Below are 13,303 nucleotides of genomic sequence, written 5' to 3'. Positions count from 1 at the left end.
GGCTAATCTGATTGGGTTTTTAGTGTTTTCTTAACCATAAATAACTAGATAGTTATTTTACAAATAAAATGCTGGATTGGCCCCCAAGATACAAATATTGATTCACGAGATCTGAATCCATAGATGTACACAACTGCCAGTTGATATCACCAGAACGAAAACCAAATGCATTAACAAAGTATCATTCACGATATGACTTAGCAATTAAAGCAAACATAAAATAAAAAAAAAGTATAATTACAAATTTAAAATGAGTTAAATTATTTTTCTAACATAAGAATACTCAGAAAATGTAATAAAATATAATTTACATCTTGTTAGCATGAAATTTTCAGCAAGGTCAGTCACAAATTTCTTTTTATTATTATTACTATACAGACATAAGCCTTCGCTTTCAATTTCTAGAAATTGAAATCTTCTATTGGGTCTTTAACTTTGGTCAAATTATACAGAACCTATACTAAAATAAATTTTATAATCAGAAATCTATCATAGTATATTTTGTAGGTAACATTAAAAATGTAACTTCAATTTGAAAGCATTTTCAAATTAAGAAATAAATTCCGAATATTTAAATGTTTGATTATATATAACTTTGAACTGTATGCCTATAAATATTTCCAAGTTCTATATAGCTTCTGTTGAATTGTTAAATTTGAGCACGTTCTAAGAAAACAAATTAATGTTCTGAACTAAGACCTGCTTAAGGACAAATTACTGTTATACTCTTATTACTCTCAATCATTCCTCGGGTAAGGACGAGAAAGAGACAAGAAAACTGTTCAGATTAAATGTTGGGTCTTTTCACTCTTTAGCCAAATGCTCTATCAATTGAGCTACCCAGTTGTCTTAAGTCTTCATATAGAACACTAGTGTTGTATAAGTGAGAGCTAGGAAGTTGGTATCGAAGCTATTAAGTTGTGTGAGGTTGAACCATATCTCTACTAAATGAAAAATAGTAGCACAACTCTCAATGTCAGTGAACCAGAATGACAAACATGTACAGCCAGGTGGTAACCAAATTTGTGCTCCAATCGTCCATGGTCTTAGAACAAGAAAAGAATAAACGAATAATATAAAAAACAATAATTTGTAATTATAAACTTCGTAACTCCCAATATAAAGTAATTTAGCCATACATACAAAAATAACAAAGTATACAATTATGATTCTAGCCTCATTATAACACACAATGAAAATTTTCATTTTATCAAAAGAAATACTCCTTTTATGTTGAGAAAAAAATATGTGTACTCTGAAAATATTCGTTCTACATCACAAGATGTTATTGGAGCAAATATAAATATGATACAGTATTTCTTACTATCATCAGGTGAACATCAATTTCGTGAATCTAATAGTGTATCTCGTATATGGCACATAATATTAAACCCATAATTGTTTTCACGAAAATGTTTAATCTTTATTGTAATAACAGCTAGGAAGTTCGTATTGTAATTCTGATGATGAATTTGACTGTAACACAACCGAATGCATAGTAGCACACCACCACAAGCTGGCAACAGACCAGCAAAACATACAAGTATTGACGCCTGGCAAATAAACTTGTGTTTCAACCAACATTTAACGAAGAATAATCCGGGAAAAAATTAATGTGTTATACACTCCTGTTTGCATAATTATTTAATAACAAATGAGTTTACTTTTTTTGGAATCGTGCATAATATTAACATTAAGTAAATAATATAATAATAACAGGATAGCTCACTTCGTTCAAAACCTAAACTGTTAATATAAAATAACAATATTCTTCAAACTATTCACGACTGTATCCAGTTCCGCAGACTGATACTATGCATTGTGTATGTGAACTGTGTATTGTCTGTAGTGAGTGGAAGCAGGGTGAGGTGTGGGTGACATCTATACTCCTCACTGTGCTCAACTGAAATCTACTGTTTTGGTACGAACTTCCTACCTATGATCAGTATTCATTATTTTATCAAATTTAGTTTGCATACAGCCTTTATAAAATATTTTGAAAATTATAACTGGAACAAAATCCTTCAAAAAGATCGTAAGAAAATGTTACATGCATATGCCTGAATGAACACTACATCAAAACCTAGTTTTATACATCAGCAATCTTAGAAATGAAATTACATTTTAAAATAATTTTACTGAATTCCAATAGTATGCCAGTCTCTATCTCCTCTGATTCATATGAAATGGTTTTCTTTACAGTATTTCTACATTCATAGAATATTTAATGTCCTTACATTTTCTGTTGATAATACTATATGAGAAAACGTAAATAATTTATATATAGGATGAATCGTAAGTAATGTCATTAATTTCAGGGTATTATTCTTCGAGATATTTAAAAAAATATGTTTAATACAATTTTGCTCGTTTTAGCTTCCTTTTCGAGTTAAAAATTATTTTATATTAAACATTTCATAGTGTGTTTTAGGAAAACCATTGATTTAATTCTCAATATGCTCAGTCAATTTAAGAGAGCAGTGTGTTATGATAATAAACGACTGAAAGAAGTTTATTTTTTTCCTTCAGATGTGGAGAAAGTTGATCCAAACAAATGTAACATTTCGTTCTGAAAAGGAATTTTAAAATGGTAGTATTTCTTCAGATCAAATTTCTGCAACATTTAGAGGAAAAAACTAAAATTCTTTCAATAATTTATTATCATAATACACTGCTCTCTTAAATTCACTTAACATATTGGGAATTAAATCAATGACTTTTCCAAAATACACTGTGAAATCTTTTCATATAAAACAATCTGTATCTCGAAAAGGAAGCAAAAAAGAGCAAAATTGTATTTAACTTTTTTGTTTGAAATATTTCAAAGAATAACTCCCTGAAATTAATGACATTACTTACAGTTCACCCTAGAGGGTAAACTGTGTATGTGTGTATACCTGAAGGCTAGCATTGCAGCCCAAGACTAATTGTCTTACCATTCCTTTATGTTGAAAGTGGAAATAATTGTTGGAGTCTGAATGGTTGCTTTCTTGTAGATATTGTGAGTCAGCTACATGGTGTTCCCTGTTGATGTAGGCTCAAGGTCTGGTGAAGCCACACTAGAGCATTCTTGTACTTCTCAAGAATGTACTATGCATTCTGAAGGTTCGCGCACACTATTGTCAGGGTGCATTGCAAAAATGAAGTGACACAAGATTTCCTTTCAGCTTTTGACCCATATCATCTGCGACTGCACCATGTTTAAAATGGATAGTCTGAATGAAGAATTTGATTTATGTCAATGTTGTTTGACGAGGAAATGGAACAAAAAGGATTTAAAAAACGAAAGCATAGTACATGGTGTCATGATATCTGTTTGAAAAGAAAGATATTTGGGGAAATCTATAGACCTAACTCTTTTTCAAGATTTGCTTAAAGATGAAAAACATTTTTTTCTGATATTTTAGAATATCATATGATGAATGTTCTGAATTACTTGAAAGATTGTGACACAATCCATAAAAACAAACCACCACATTTTGTGAATTGACAGGATCAGAAGAATGTCCAGATGCATCCAATTGCTTAAACTGTGTGCACAATTTCACCCTGCTGTTGCACATTGTGTTGGGGCAGAATGGGCTGCAGTGTGCATCACACTGTGAACTGTTCTAATGTGTGCTTAAGACTGATACCAACTATATGCCAGTCACAATACATCATCCAGCCACACTATTTTGAGTAGATACTTTTGAAATGATGCAGAATATTGAAATGGAAAGTGATGTCAGAACGTTGGAGAGTTAGGGAGAACAAAAAAACCCCTCACAAATCTTGGCTTTGTCCACCACAAATATGATTTTGTCACCATCGAGATTTGAATTCGAGTCTGCAGCCATCATAAGCCACTGCCTTTCCAACAGAGCTACTGAGGCAATTTGTTACTTGTTATTTTAATCAGCGTCTGCATGAGCACAGATGGACATTTAGTATCCTTTTGCTGGCGAGTTTTGCTGCCCTGAAGATAATATAGAGTTAGCTCAGAAAGATTCCTATCTATCACCAGACATTCCAGCATTCCCATATGTTAGTGTATCTCAAAAACCAGGTGTCCTTGATGACTGACACATCCCAATATTCCAGAAAATCTTCCTTAATAGGTGTCTCTGACATCAATATATAATCAATGTTTCATTAATATTTTAGAGAAAGCAGCAAAATGGCATCCAGTATCACCAAAATTTGTATGCATCTCTGTTCCATATGGTTTTTAGATGATATGGAATTATATATATATATAGAAAAAGATAAGTTTAGGGTAATGGTGAATGAAAATTCTCTAAGTTGTGAGAAATGGGAGAATCCTGGGAAAAATACTCATCTCATCTTGTAAAACATAAACCTTATTCTAGTCACTCTCAAGGATAGAAACCATGTCCACAGAATGACAAGTCAATGCTCTAGCACTAAGTTACCAGAACATTCATACTCTTGGAGATTTAAGGAAGTCATTTGCTCTAAGGATTATTTGGACAAAACCTTTAATATTGTATACTATCCGATATCATACAATAGTCTCACAAAAATTTACCTCCTTAAAAGTAAGATGAAAAAACTGTATATACTATGTCATATTCTTTGATTAACCTTCTTAAAGAATTTACATTCTGTGCTTTTATTTTAAAAACTCTCGTTTCTTCCTTTGTAACATGTACATCAATGCAGCAGTGTATTAAGTTATTTCACATAGTTTCCCATATGTAATACTAATTCTCTCTTCTTACAAATAACTGTCTCCTATAGTTAGACTCAAATATCAGTTTAGAGTTCAGACGAAGATAACAATGTATGTACAATAAATTTCTTACCCAAGAGAAATTCCATGACCTTGGCTTCGTCAGTAGTTTCTTTATCATTTTTATTCCAAATGCCTAAAGGCTCAACGGACGGACTCTCAGTTGCAGGATCACTGATATCTTTTTCTACTAACTCCAACCCACCATCTTCAAGCACGGATTTCACCATTGCATCACGAAGTTTCTGTCCTTGTATCAAAAGATCTGAGATTATAGAGTCCGGAACTATAAAATCACTATCTTTACTCTTATACAAGTTTGGCAATGAATAACTGGACGGAATGGTACGATATTCAGGATAATGTTTTGGAGCCTTATTTCGGGTTTTCAAACTACTGCTTTCATTCTCTACAGCCTTCTGCCTTGACGGCTCGGAAACTTTCTTCTCTCTTGATTTATTGTGAATCATAACACAAGGACTGATTTGATGATGGGATGACTGTAAACTGAATCCAACATGGAGATCACCAATCCTGTTTCCGAAACTATTTAAAATAGGAAAATAACACTGATATATATTTTTTCGAACTAATGACAATACATCTCGAATAAACACATGACCCACTACAGAATGTAATTGATGATTCACAACAGAAAGCTCCAATCCTTCACAGTCCTTCAGATATTCTTCAAATAGGTTGATACTTGTTTTTATAGCATATGACACGGTTGTATTTTTTACAGTTCCACTTGTGCCTGTTTTCACGTTCAAGGGCCTGAAATTACAAGGCAATTCTGAGCACACTGTTACAAAAACCACAAGGTGTCACAACTTCTAAACAATGATAAGACTGTAGTCCTACTTCAGAAATATTCAACTAAAAGGTGTAACTTAATCATAGAGCTCAATTAATTCTTCCACAGAACTATATGTGCACACTTGTCATGCAAATAAAAAAATGAAAATTATAATCCCTTGGTCAGTAGGTCACTAAGATTGGTTGACAATGTAACTTCATCTAGGCTAATCTAGAAATAGTAGCAAACTTAAAAAATTTTTAAGTTTTAAATTATGGTTTATTTAACGATGCTCGCAATTGTCGAGGTTATATCAGTGTTGCCAGTGTGCCGGAATTTTGTCCCGTAGGAGTTCTTTTACATGCCAGCAAATCTACTGACATTAGCCTGCCGCATTTAAGCACACTTAAATGCCATCGACCTGGACTGGGATCGAACCCGCAACCTCAGGCAAACTTTCAGCAAAACCCACAATTTAAATGTAAATATATAATCACTGTATGGGGCCACATGACCTACGTTGTTTTATTTTACATTAAACATTACAGGCATTATGATATATTTTTTATGGTTTATTTTGAGATATGTTATCAACTGCGATGGTTATCAAGTGTCTGAGTGAAATGAAGGTGATAATGTCACGAAATGAGTCCAGCACCGAAAGTTACACAGCATTTCGTCACTGCACCTCCAAAATCTGCTATGTGTTTTTAAAAAGATTTTGCAGGAGAAAGAAAAAGGCACTGTCACTTTTAATTCCTTGATTTTCAAGAAAAATTATGAAATTATACCAGAAATACCTTTGAAAATCAAGGGAATTAAAAGTGACAATGACTTTTTCTTTCTCCCGCAAAATCTTTTAAAAACACACAGCAGATTTTGGAGGCACAGTGATGATTTGCTCTGAATGGGTTGAAAGAAAATCCCTGAAAAAACCTTAACAAGGTAACTTGCCCCAACCAGAATTTGAATCCAGGCTCACCTGTTTCAGGTCAAACATAATAACCAATACTCCAAAGCGGTGGATGCATTGTAATAGTGCTGAACTAATATAATCAAAGCAAGATGTGAGATAATAATTAAGACAGATTGCATAGAGACGTCAGTTTCATAGGATAAGAAGTAACTTAGGACACTAAAGACAAGGTCTGGAAAACATAATTTTGCAAGAGCTCCTGCACATTCCATATTAGCAATGTCATACTCTTAAACTGATCATTTCCTTTGGACACTAAAAAAATGACCGTAAATTCACTTCACATATTCTAATAAACTTGTGAATTTATGCATATACATATATGCGAAAGTTATCTTTGAAAAATATTGGAGTGCAAGAGGTCAAATGACTTTATTGTCAAATGCCTGGCATTAGGAAACAACAACATATGCGAAAGTCAATAAATCTGCTAATGATAATAATAATAATAATAATAATAATAATAATAATAATAATAATAATCACTGGCACCAGCACCGATCTACTTTCTTTTTTTCTTATGATATTCCTACTCTGTAACAAATGACTTTATAAGTTCACATAGACAGACCTTATTAGAGTGACAATCATAGCTATTTCTTTTCATAGCTATTTCTTTAACAGCTATAACCGGGCCACTGCATGGCAAACTGATCCTAATCCCATAATTTGAAAATATGTTATATTACATTCAATTTTAAAGATTTAGCAAGAAAAAGCACTGAAGTTATCCGTGAAAGAAGATATGTGGATAATAGTTAATCATTTATCTAGAAATTTGGGTCTGAAAAAAGCAGTGGAAATTTGCAGGTCTGAGATGGATTTTTATACTGAAAGTTAGTATTACTGTGTAAAGCTTCTCTTTAAAGTAAAATGTCCTTATTAACATTATGAATCCAGTGTTTCAGATTAGTACACTAAGAGGTTCTTGAGATTTATCACAATTATTGTATGTCCCACCTGTAACAGATTTTATAGAGGCATCTCCTTGCTGAGATGTTTCTAAATAATGTGGCGGGCTACAGCCTTTATGATCGAAAAAGAAGTGAGAATATACAGAAAGCGCTCAAAATAACTAGTATATTACACCAGTCAAATAAATAAACTGTTTTCAAATGCTTGACACCAAAAGAAACCAATATGGTTTAAACCATGATGATGATATCTCTTTTCCTGCAATTCAAGTCTGCATTTTCGATCTTATCCAGACATGAGTAAAACAACATAAGCTTATAGGATGCAGAAATTACATGCGAGACTCAAAGATGAAACCAAGTACGAAATTCATAAAGAAAGGGAAAGAGAGCAGGACAAAAGACTGTGGGAGAAAATGAGGAAAAAAGTAAGAGAATTGAACAGTGCATTAAAAGAAAACAGATGTATAAAGAAGCTGAAAAGAAAAGAAAATACTGGCAAAAGATAAAAGAGAATACAGAAAAAAAAACAAGAACAATTGAGTTGCTGTTCCAAATTAATTAGGCTCATATAGGACTCCTCAGGCACTTGGAAAGAATGTAAGTAGTTATGAAAGTCCTTCCTCACAGTCCAAGGAAAAAATGTGCTTGAGGAGAAAAAACCAAAGCAGTATATTTGCTCCTTACATGAAGAGGCTGTTAAGATACTGAAGTTCTGGAGTTCTATGCTCAAGATGATATCAGTCGGCAAGCCTCTGGTATCAAAGATGTTAAAACCTTGAAACAGTCTAAAACTGGCAAGAGAAGAGTACTACAAAACCATCACAAGGGTGTTACTGTTAAAGAAGCATACATGTTCAAATCAGAATACCCATTGGTCAGAATCAAGTTATAAAAATTTCATGAACTTCGACCGAAAAATAATCTTGTATTAAGTGGGGGAAGGGGAGAGGGAGAGAACAAAAAGAAAAAAAAAACGCACACACGCGCGCGCACACACACACACGCGGGGGGAGGGAGGGACGGGGGGGGGGGAGAGAGAGAGTATATACAACCATCTGCCACAGTAATGTAGATGAGGATAGTGATGCGAAAATGTGCATGCTGGTGAATCAGAGAATGTTTTCAGAACTGATGAATCTAATATGCCATATGTAAGATTTGAACAAATTGTGCGTGTTCTACCCCAATCAGTACTGTAACAGCATTTTCTATGAATTCAGTGAACCTCTGCACATAGCCTACATGAGAAAGAATAAATTTATAGAACAATTCACACCACATCCACCCATGACATGTGTTGCAAGTAAATGTAATTACGTATTCTTATTTTATGAAGATCATGGTAAGGTACAACTCTTCTTGTATCAGTTTGAAATTGTTTTGAATTTCTTTTACGAAACACTAAAACTTCATACAGTGTCATGCTTCATGTTTTATGTCCATTTTTGATCTCATCTGTAAAAATATTTCAAAACTGAATATTTTTAAAGCTGTGACAAAGATTTTCTTTAACACTGACAAATGATGAAATATTTTAATGTCAAGAGTGTGTATCATGTAGTAGCTTTTATTTTCGTCCTTACTGAATTGTCATACAGCACGAGTAAAAAAAATACAATACAAATGTTCTACCTGTGATAAAGAAATGATCCTCCACATTACTTACTTACTAACTTACAAATGGCTTTTAAGGAACCCACAGATTCATTGCCACTCTCACATAGGCCCGCCATTGGTCCCTATCCTGTGCAAGATTAACCTACTCTCTATCATCATATTCCATCTCCCTTAAATCCATTTTAATATTATCCTACCATCTACGGCTCGGTCTCCCCAAAGGTCTTTTCCCTCCGGTCTCCCAACTAACACTCTATATGCATTTCTGGATTCGCCCATACGTGCTACATGCCCTGCCCGTCTAAAATGTCTGATCCCCCACATTACCGATACAATTTAATAAAACTCTAAAGAGTAAGTGTGAGGATGGTCAACAAAGTAGCATGTTGTATGCCAAAGAACTGACACTATTCCATTCCATATCAAAAGATGTTGTAAAGGTACCCGCTAAATTTGAAATGAAACTACTATAAATTACAACAATATGTTACAATACAGTTCTATGCTTATTATTTACCCAGAGTCAAAGAAAACTCAAAATCATACACCAATAGCAGAAGAATTTATGATCTATATTTGATGCAATGATAAGAACATTAGCTAAGTGCTATCAAAGGAAGGCAAATATTCAGTGGAAAATGTTTGAATTGAATGCACCGCCATCCGTATAAACTTATTTAAGGTCCTGGGAATTCTTCTAAGGACCATATGATTAATTCATATGCAAGCAATGCTGCAACATATAACTGGAAGGAATGTACTTCAACGGCCATTCAGTTGTAAACATGACACAATCACAATACCACATGAGGTTGTGTGATTGATAACAGTATGTTTATTACAAGTAAATTGAGGGCGAAGCAGTCTATTTTCGGTTCCAAATTGGCATTGCTCTTCAATATTTCCTTTGTTGTCGGTACGTATAACTCAACTAGAAGCCAAGTAAGTAGGCCTAAACAAATCGGTGGAGGTTACTCAAGATGCACTTGGCACTAGAGCAAATTGCCTATGTATAATATGGAGTAATAAAAATTGGATGTGATCACTGGGAGAGCTGTACGCCCACCCAGTCTTCCCCAAATACATACCTTACTTTATATACAGTACCAATTGTGCGTGAATGAAGGAAACCGCCATATTTCCTTAATGTGACGTAATTTGAGGGAGCGAATAAAGGTATTTTCATTGTCGCCAACACCTCTCACACATAACTTCATACCTAATCTAACCTAACGTAACCTGTCACATAATACTACACACCTAATCAAACCTAGCCTGTCACATAATAAACACCTAAGTTAGGCCTAATCTAACCTACCCTGTCACATAATACTACACACTTGTAGTAAAATTCCTCACGTTTAGTATCATTTCGTTTGCATTAATCAATGTGTTATTGCAGTGATAATTCCATATAGGCTATATATAAATGTAAAAAAAAAAGTGGTTATGAAAAAAGTGTAGAAAATTGAATTATAGCCCCACACTGGCAGTGTAAAAGTTTGCAATATTCGTTCAATGGCGGGTGGGTGCTCTACCTTGAATACAATTGGTTTACAGCACCACATTGGCAGTGATAAAAGTGCGCAATAATCGTTTACAGTGACGGGTGGATAATGTACCTTGAATAACAAATCATGCCTAGCTCCTACCTTTTATACAGAAATATCCATTAGTAATGGATCATTTTTAGGAATGTACGGCCTAGGTCACTTCCACGGTTATAGGAAACTTATTTTGCAAGCAATAATGTCTAAAATAAATTGTAGGCTATAGAGAAGTCATTAGAGTAAACCATAAGCTCCGATGGTTGAACTTAAAAAAAATAAGTTCACTTAGCGGTAATAAAATAATGCACAAGAAAATCAAAGAGTGTAAGGTTATATTTACAAAAATGCTTACCCGAATACAGCAGCCTTGTTTTCACCCCACCATTTAACCAATACAACAGTATTTATCTGAGCATTTCTGCACCAAACTACTTCATCTACTTTCATGGTTAAATATCCATTCACTTTACCTTCAACCATTGGCGGTAAAGAACGACATTTTAAAGCATTTTCCCTTTCATTCATAATGATCTTACTTCGTCTAGTTAACACTCACTAATATAATGAAACCAGATTTTACATTGCCTTACATATCAACCGAAATTACTACATATACATTACTACAGAGCACCATAACTACGCCACTAAACTGGTCTTACGTTACCAAATATTAAACTATTATAAATAGAGCACGTCAAATAATACCCATATTATACATGTTATGAAATCATTCGAATCCTACTTTCATACCGTTGTTCCAGTTCCATACACTGTGGAAGTGTGGAATCTTCGAAATTGCCTAGATCTAGGAGGCTGTGGCCAAACATTGCTTCCAAAGAGCACACAATGTGTGATCTGTGACCTATTCTCTTTGATTGGATTTATATCAAGACCACCCCCCTCCTCACAAATAAGCCTCTTTCACAAGGGGATAGTTTACAGAGGTCAAATGCTTGAATTTTTTTTATTGGGTTATTTTACGACATCTATATCAACATCTAGGTTATTTAGCGTCTGAATGATATGAAGATGACAATGCCGGTGAAATGAGTCCGGGGTCCAGCACCGAAAGTTACCCAGCATTTGCTCGTATTGGGTTGAGGGAAAATCCCGGAAAAAACCTCAACCAGGTAACTTGCCCCGACCGGGATTCGAGCCCGGGCCACCTGGTTTCGCTGCCAGACGCGCTGACCGTTACTCCACAGGTGTGGACTAAGTGCTTGATTCTCTAAACTTGATGCCATATTTGTGATCACTGATCACACGGAGACTCTAAACTTGAAACCATGTTCCACACGACAAAAAACGCACGCTGATGTTGTATGCTTAAAGGTACACTGTTTTAAGATTTTTTTTTTTTACGAACCACTTCTACATTAATGTTTGGACACCTTGTTCCTAAAGTTTCATAACAAGTTTCTGAAATAATTTCCTCTTGTTTAATTTCAATTTTTATTATTATCGTTATTGAAGTGTTCTCGTGCCGTATATTCCACGGAAGTTCGTACATCTCATGCACTTCTAAAAATAGGGTATATGTATATACAGTATATAGATTTACAGGAAAGTAGGTACACAAGCTAGATGTCCATCAAAGCACCTCCTTCACATAAATTTAATTTATAATTATCGATAATGATTCACATGGACAGCAGTTACAAAATACGTACTGTGACTTTAAATTCAACACAACAATGTTACTTTTACTCACAACAATAATGGCTTTCCATTTCTGAATTTAAACACTCCCGTCAACAATGGGTATTCCACTCCACACAGCAACACAGTATTCGTTATTGCACTCCACAGACGACAATGACAATTCACTTGGATAATTGAGAACAACAATGTACTTCTAATTTCAACTAATGTTCACAAAGCACTATTTACAAAACAAAACTGCCAGTTCTCAGTTCACAGTTCGTTTGCCTTGGCTAGTTCTTCTAGCCCATTCACTCAAGTTCACAGTATATCGAACCCAAGACTTCCAGAGACAGTCCATTGAACTTCGAACTCAAGACTTTCAGATAAAGTTCACTGCACGCCGAACCCAAGACTCCCGGACACGTTGCTTCCGCATGGACGCTGCCACAGTTACTCAAGTTCACTCATGTCGAACCAAAGACTTCCGGACGCGTTGCTTCCGCCTGGACGCTGCCACAGTTACGTTAACTCGCGTGTCGAACCCAAGACTCCCGGACGCGTTGCTTCTGCCTGGACGCTGCCACAGTTACTCAGCACTGTTCGACGAACCCAAGACTCCTGGACGCGTTGCTCCCGCCTGGACGCTGCTGATTCACAAGTGAACTCGCTGTCCGAACTAATCTAAACCCTAGATCATATATTTATATATATGATCTAGGTCTAAACTGGCTTTGCGGCTCTTCTTCCTTCTACTTATTACTAAATCACACTTATGGAACGTACTGCTTCCCGAAGTTTCTGCGGATGTCGCGAGGCTTGCGCTTCTGGAGACTTCTGTTTCTCGCTTCTTTTCCCCCTTCTCTCCGCCACGGCCCAAGCGCTTGCCGAAGCCCACGTTTTCTTTCCCCGCGCCGTGCCCCAACGCCCCACGGAGCTCGCCTCGTCTCTCGCACCTCCTTCCTTCCCGGGCGCCCTCCCTTCTGCTGGACGCGTGCTCGACTCCCGAGGCAGCGAGAACTTTCCAGCACGGTTGCCACAGTACTAATAGGCCTATACTTATTTACT

At 35.4% G+C, this 13,303-nt stretch overlaps 1 protein-coding gene across 5 annotated transcripts in view; it reads right to left on the bottom strand.

The window, feature by feature from the left end:
* Nucleotides 1–11,455, bottom strand: part of LOC138696539 (C2 domain-containing protein 3) — a 43,848-nt gene extending 32,393 nt beyond the window's left edge. The window contains exons 1-2 of one of the 5 annotated variants that reach the window (XM_069821630.1): nucleotides 11,345–11,436; nucleotides 4,809–5,512 (exon numbers count right to left, since the gene is read on the bottom strand). In XM_069821630.1, coding sequence (XP_069677731.1) covers nucleotides 4,809–5,512; nucleotides 11,345–11,421 — 781 coding nt within the window. In that variant the 5' untranslated portion in view covers nucleotides 11,422–11,436. Of the gene's footprint in view, nucleotides 1–4,808; nucleotides 5,513–10,946 lie in introns of all 5 variants that reach the window. The other 4 variants (XM_069821629.1, XM_069821631.1, XM_069821633.1 and 1 more) reach the window with 4 other exon arrangements.
* Nucleotides 11,456–13,303: the final 1,848 nt, after the last annotated feature.

The sequence above is a fragment of the Periplaneta americana genome, chromosome 3 (genome assembly GCF_040183065.1).
Source record: "Periplaneta americana isolate PAMFEO1 chromosome 3, P.americana_PAMFEO1_priV1, whole genome shotgun sequence".
NCBI lineage: Eukaryota > Metazoa > Arthropoda > Insecta > Blattodea > Blattidae > Periplaneta > Periplaneta americana.
The sequence above is the reverse complement of the archived record's forward strand: the minus strand, read 5'-3'. Positions and strand labels throughout refer to the sequence as shown.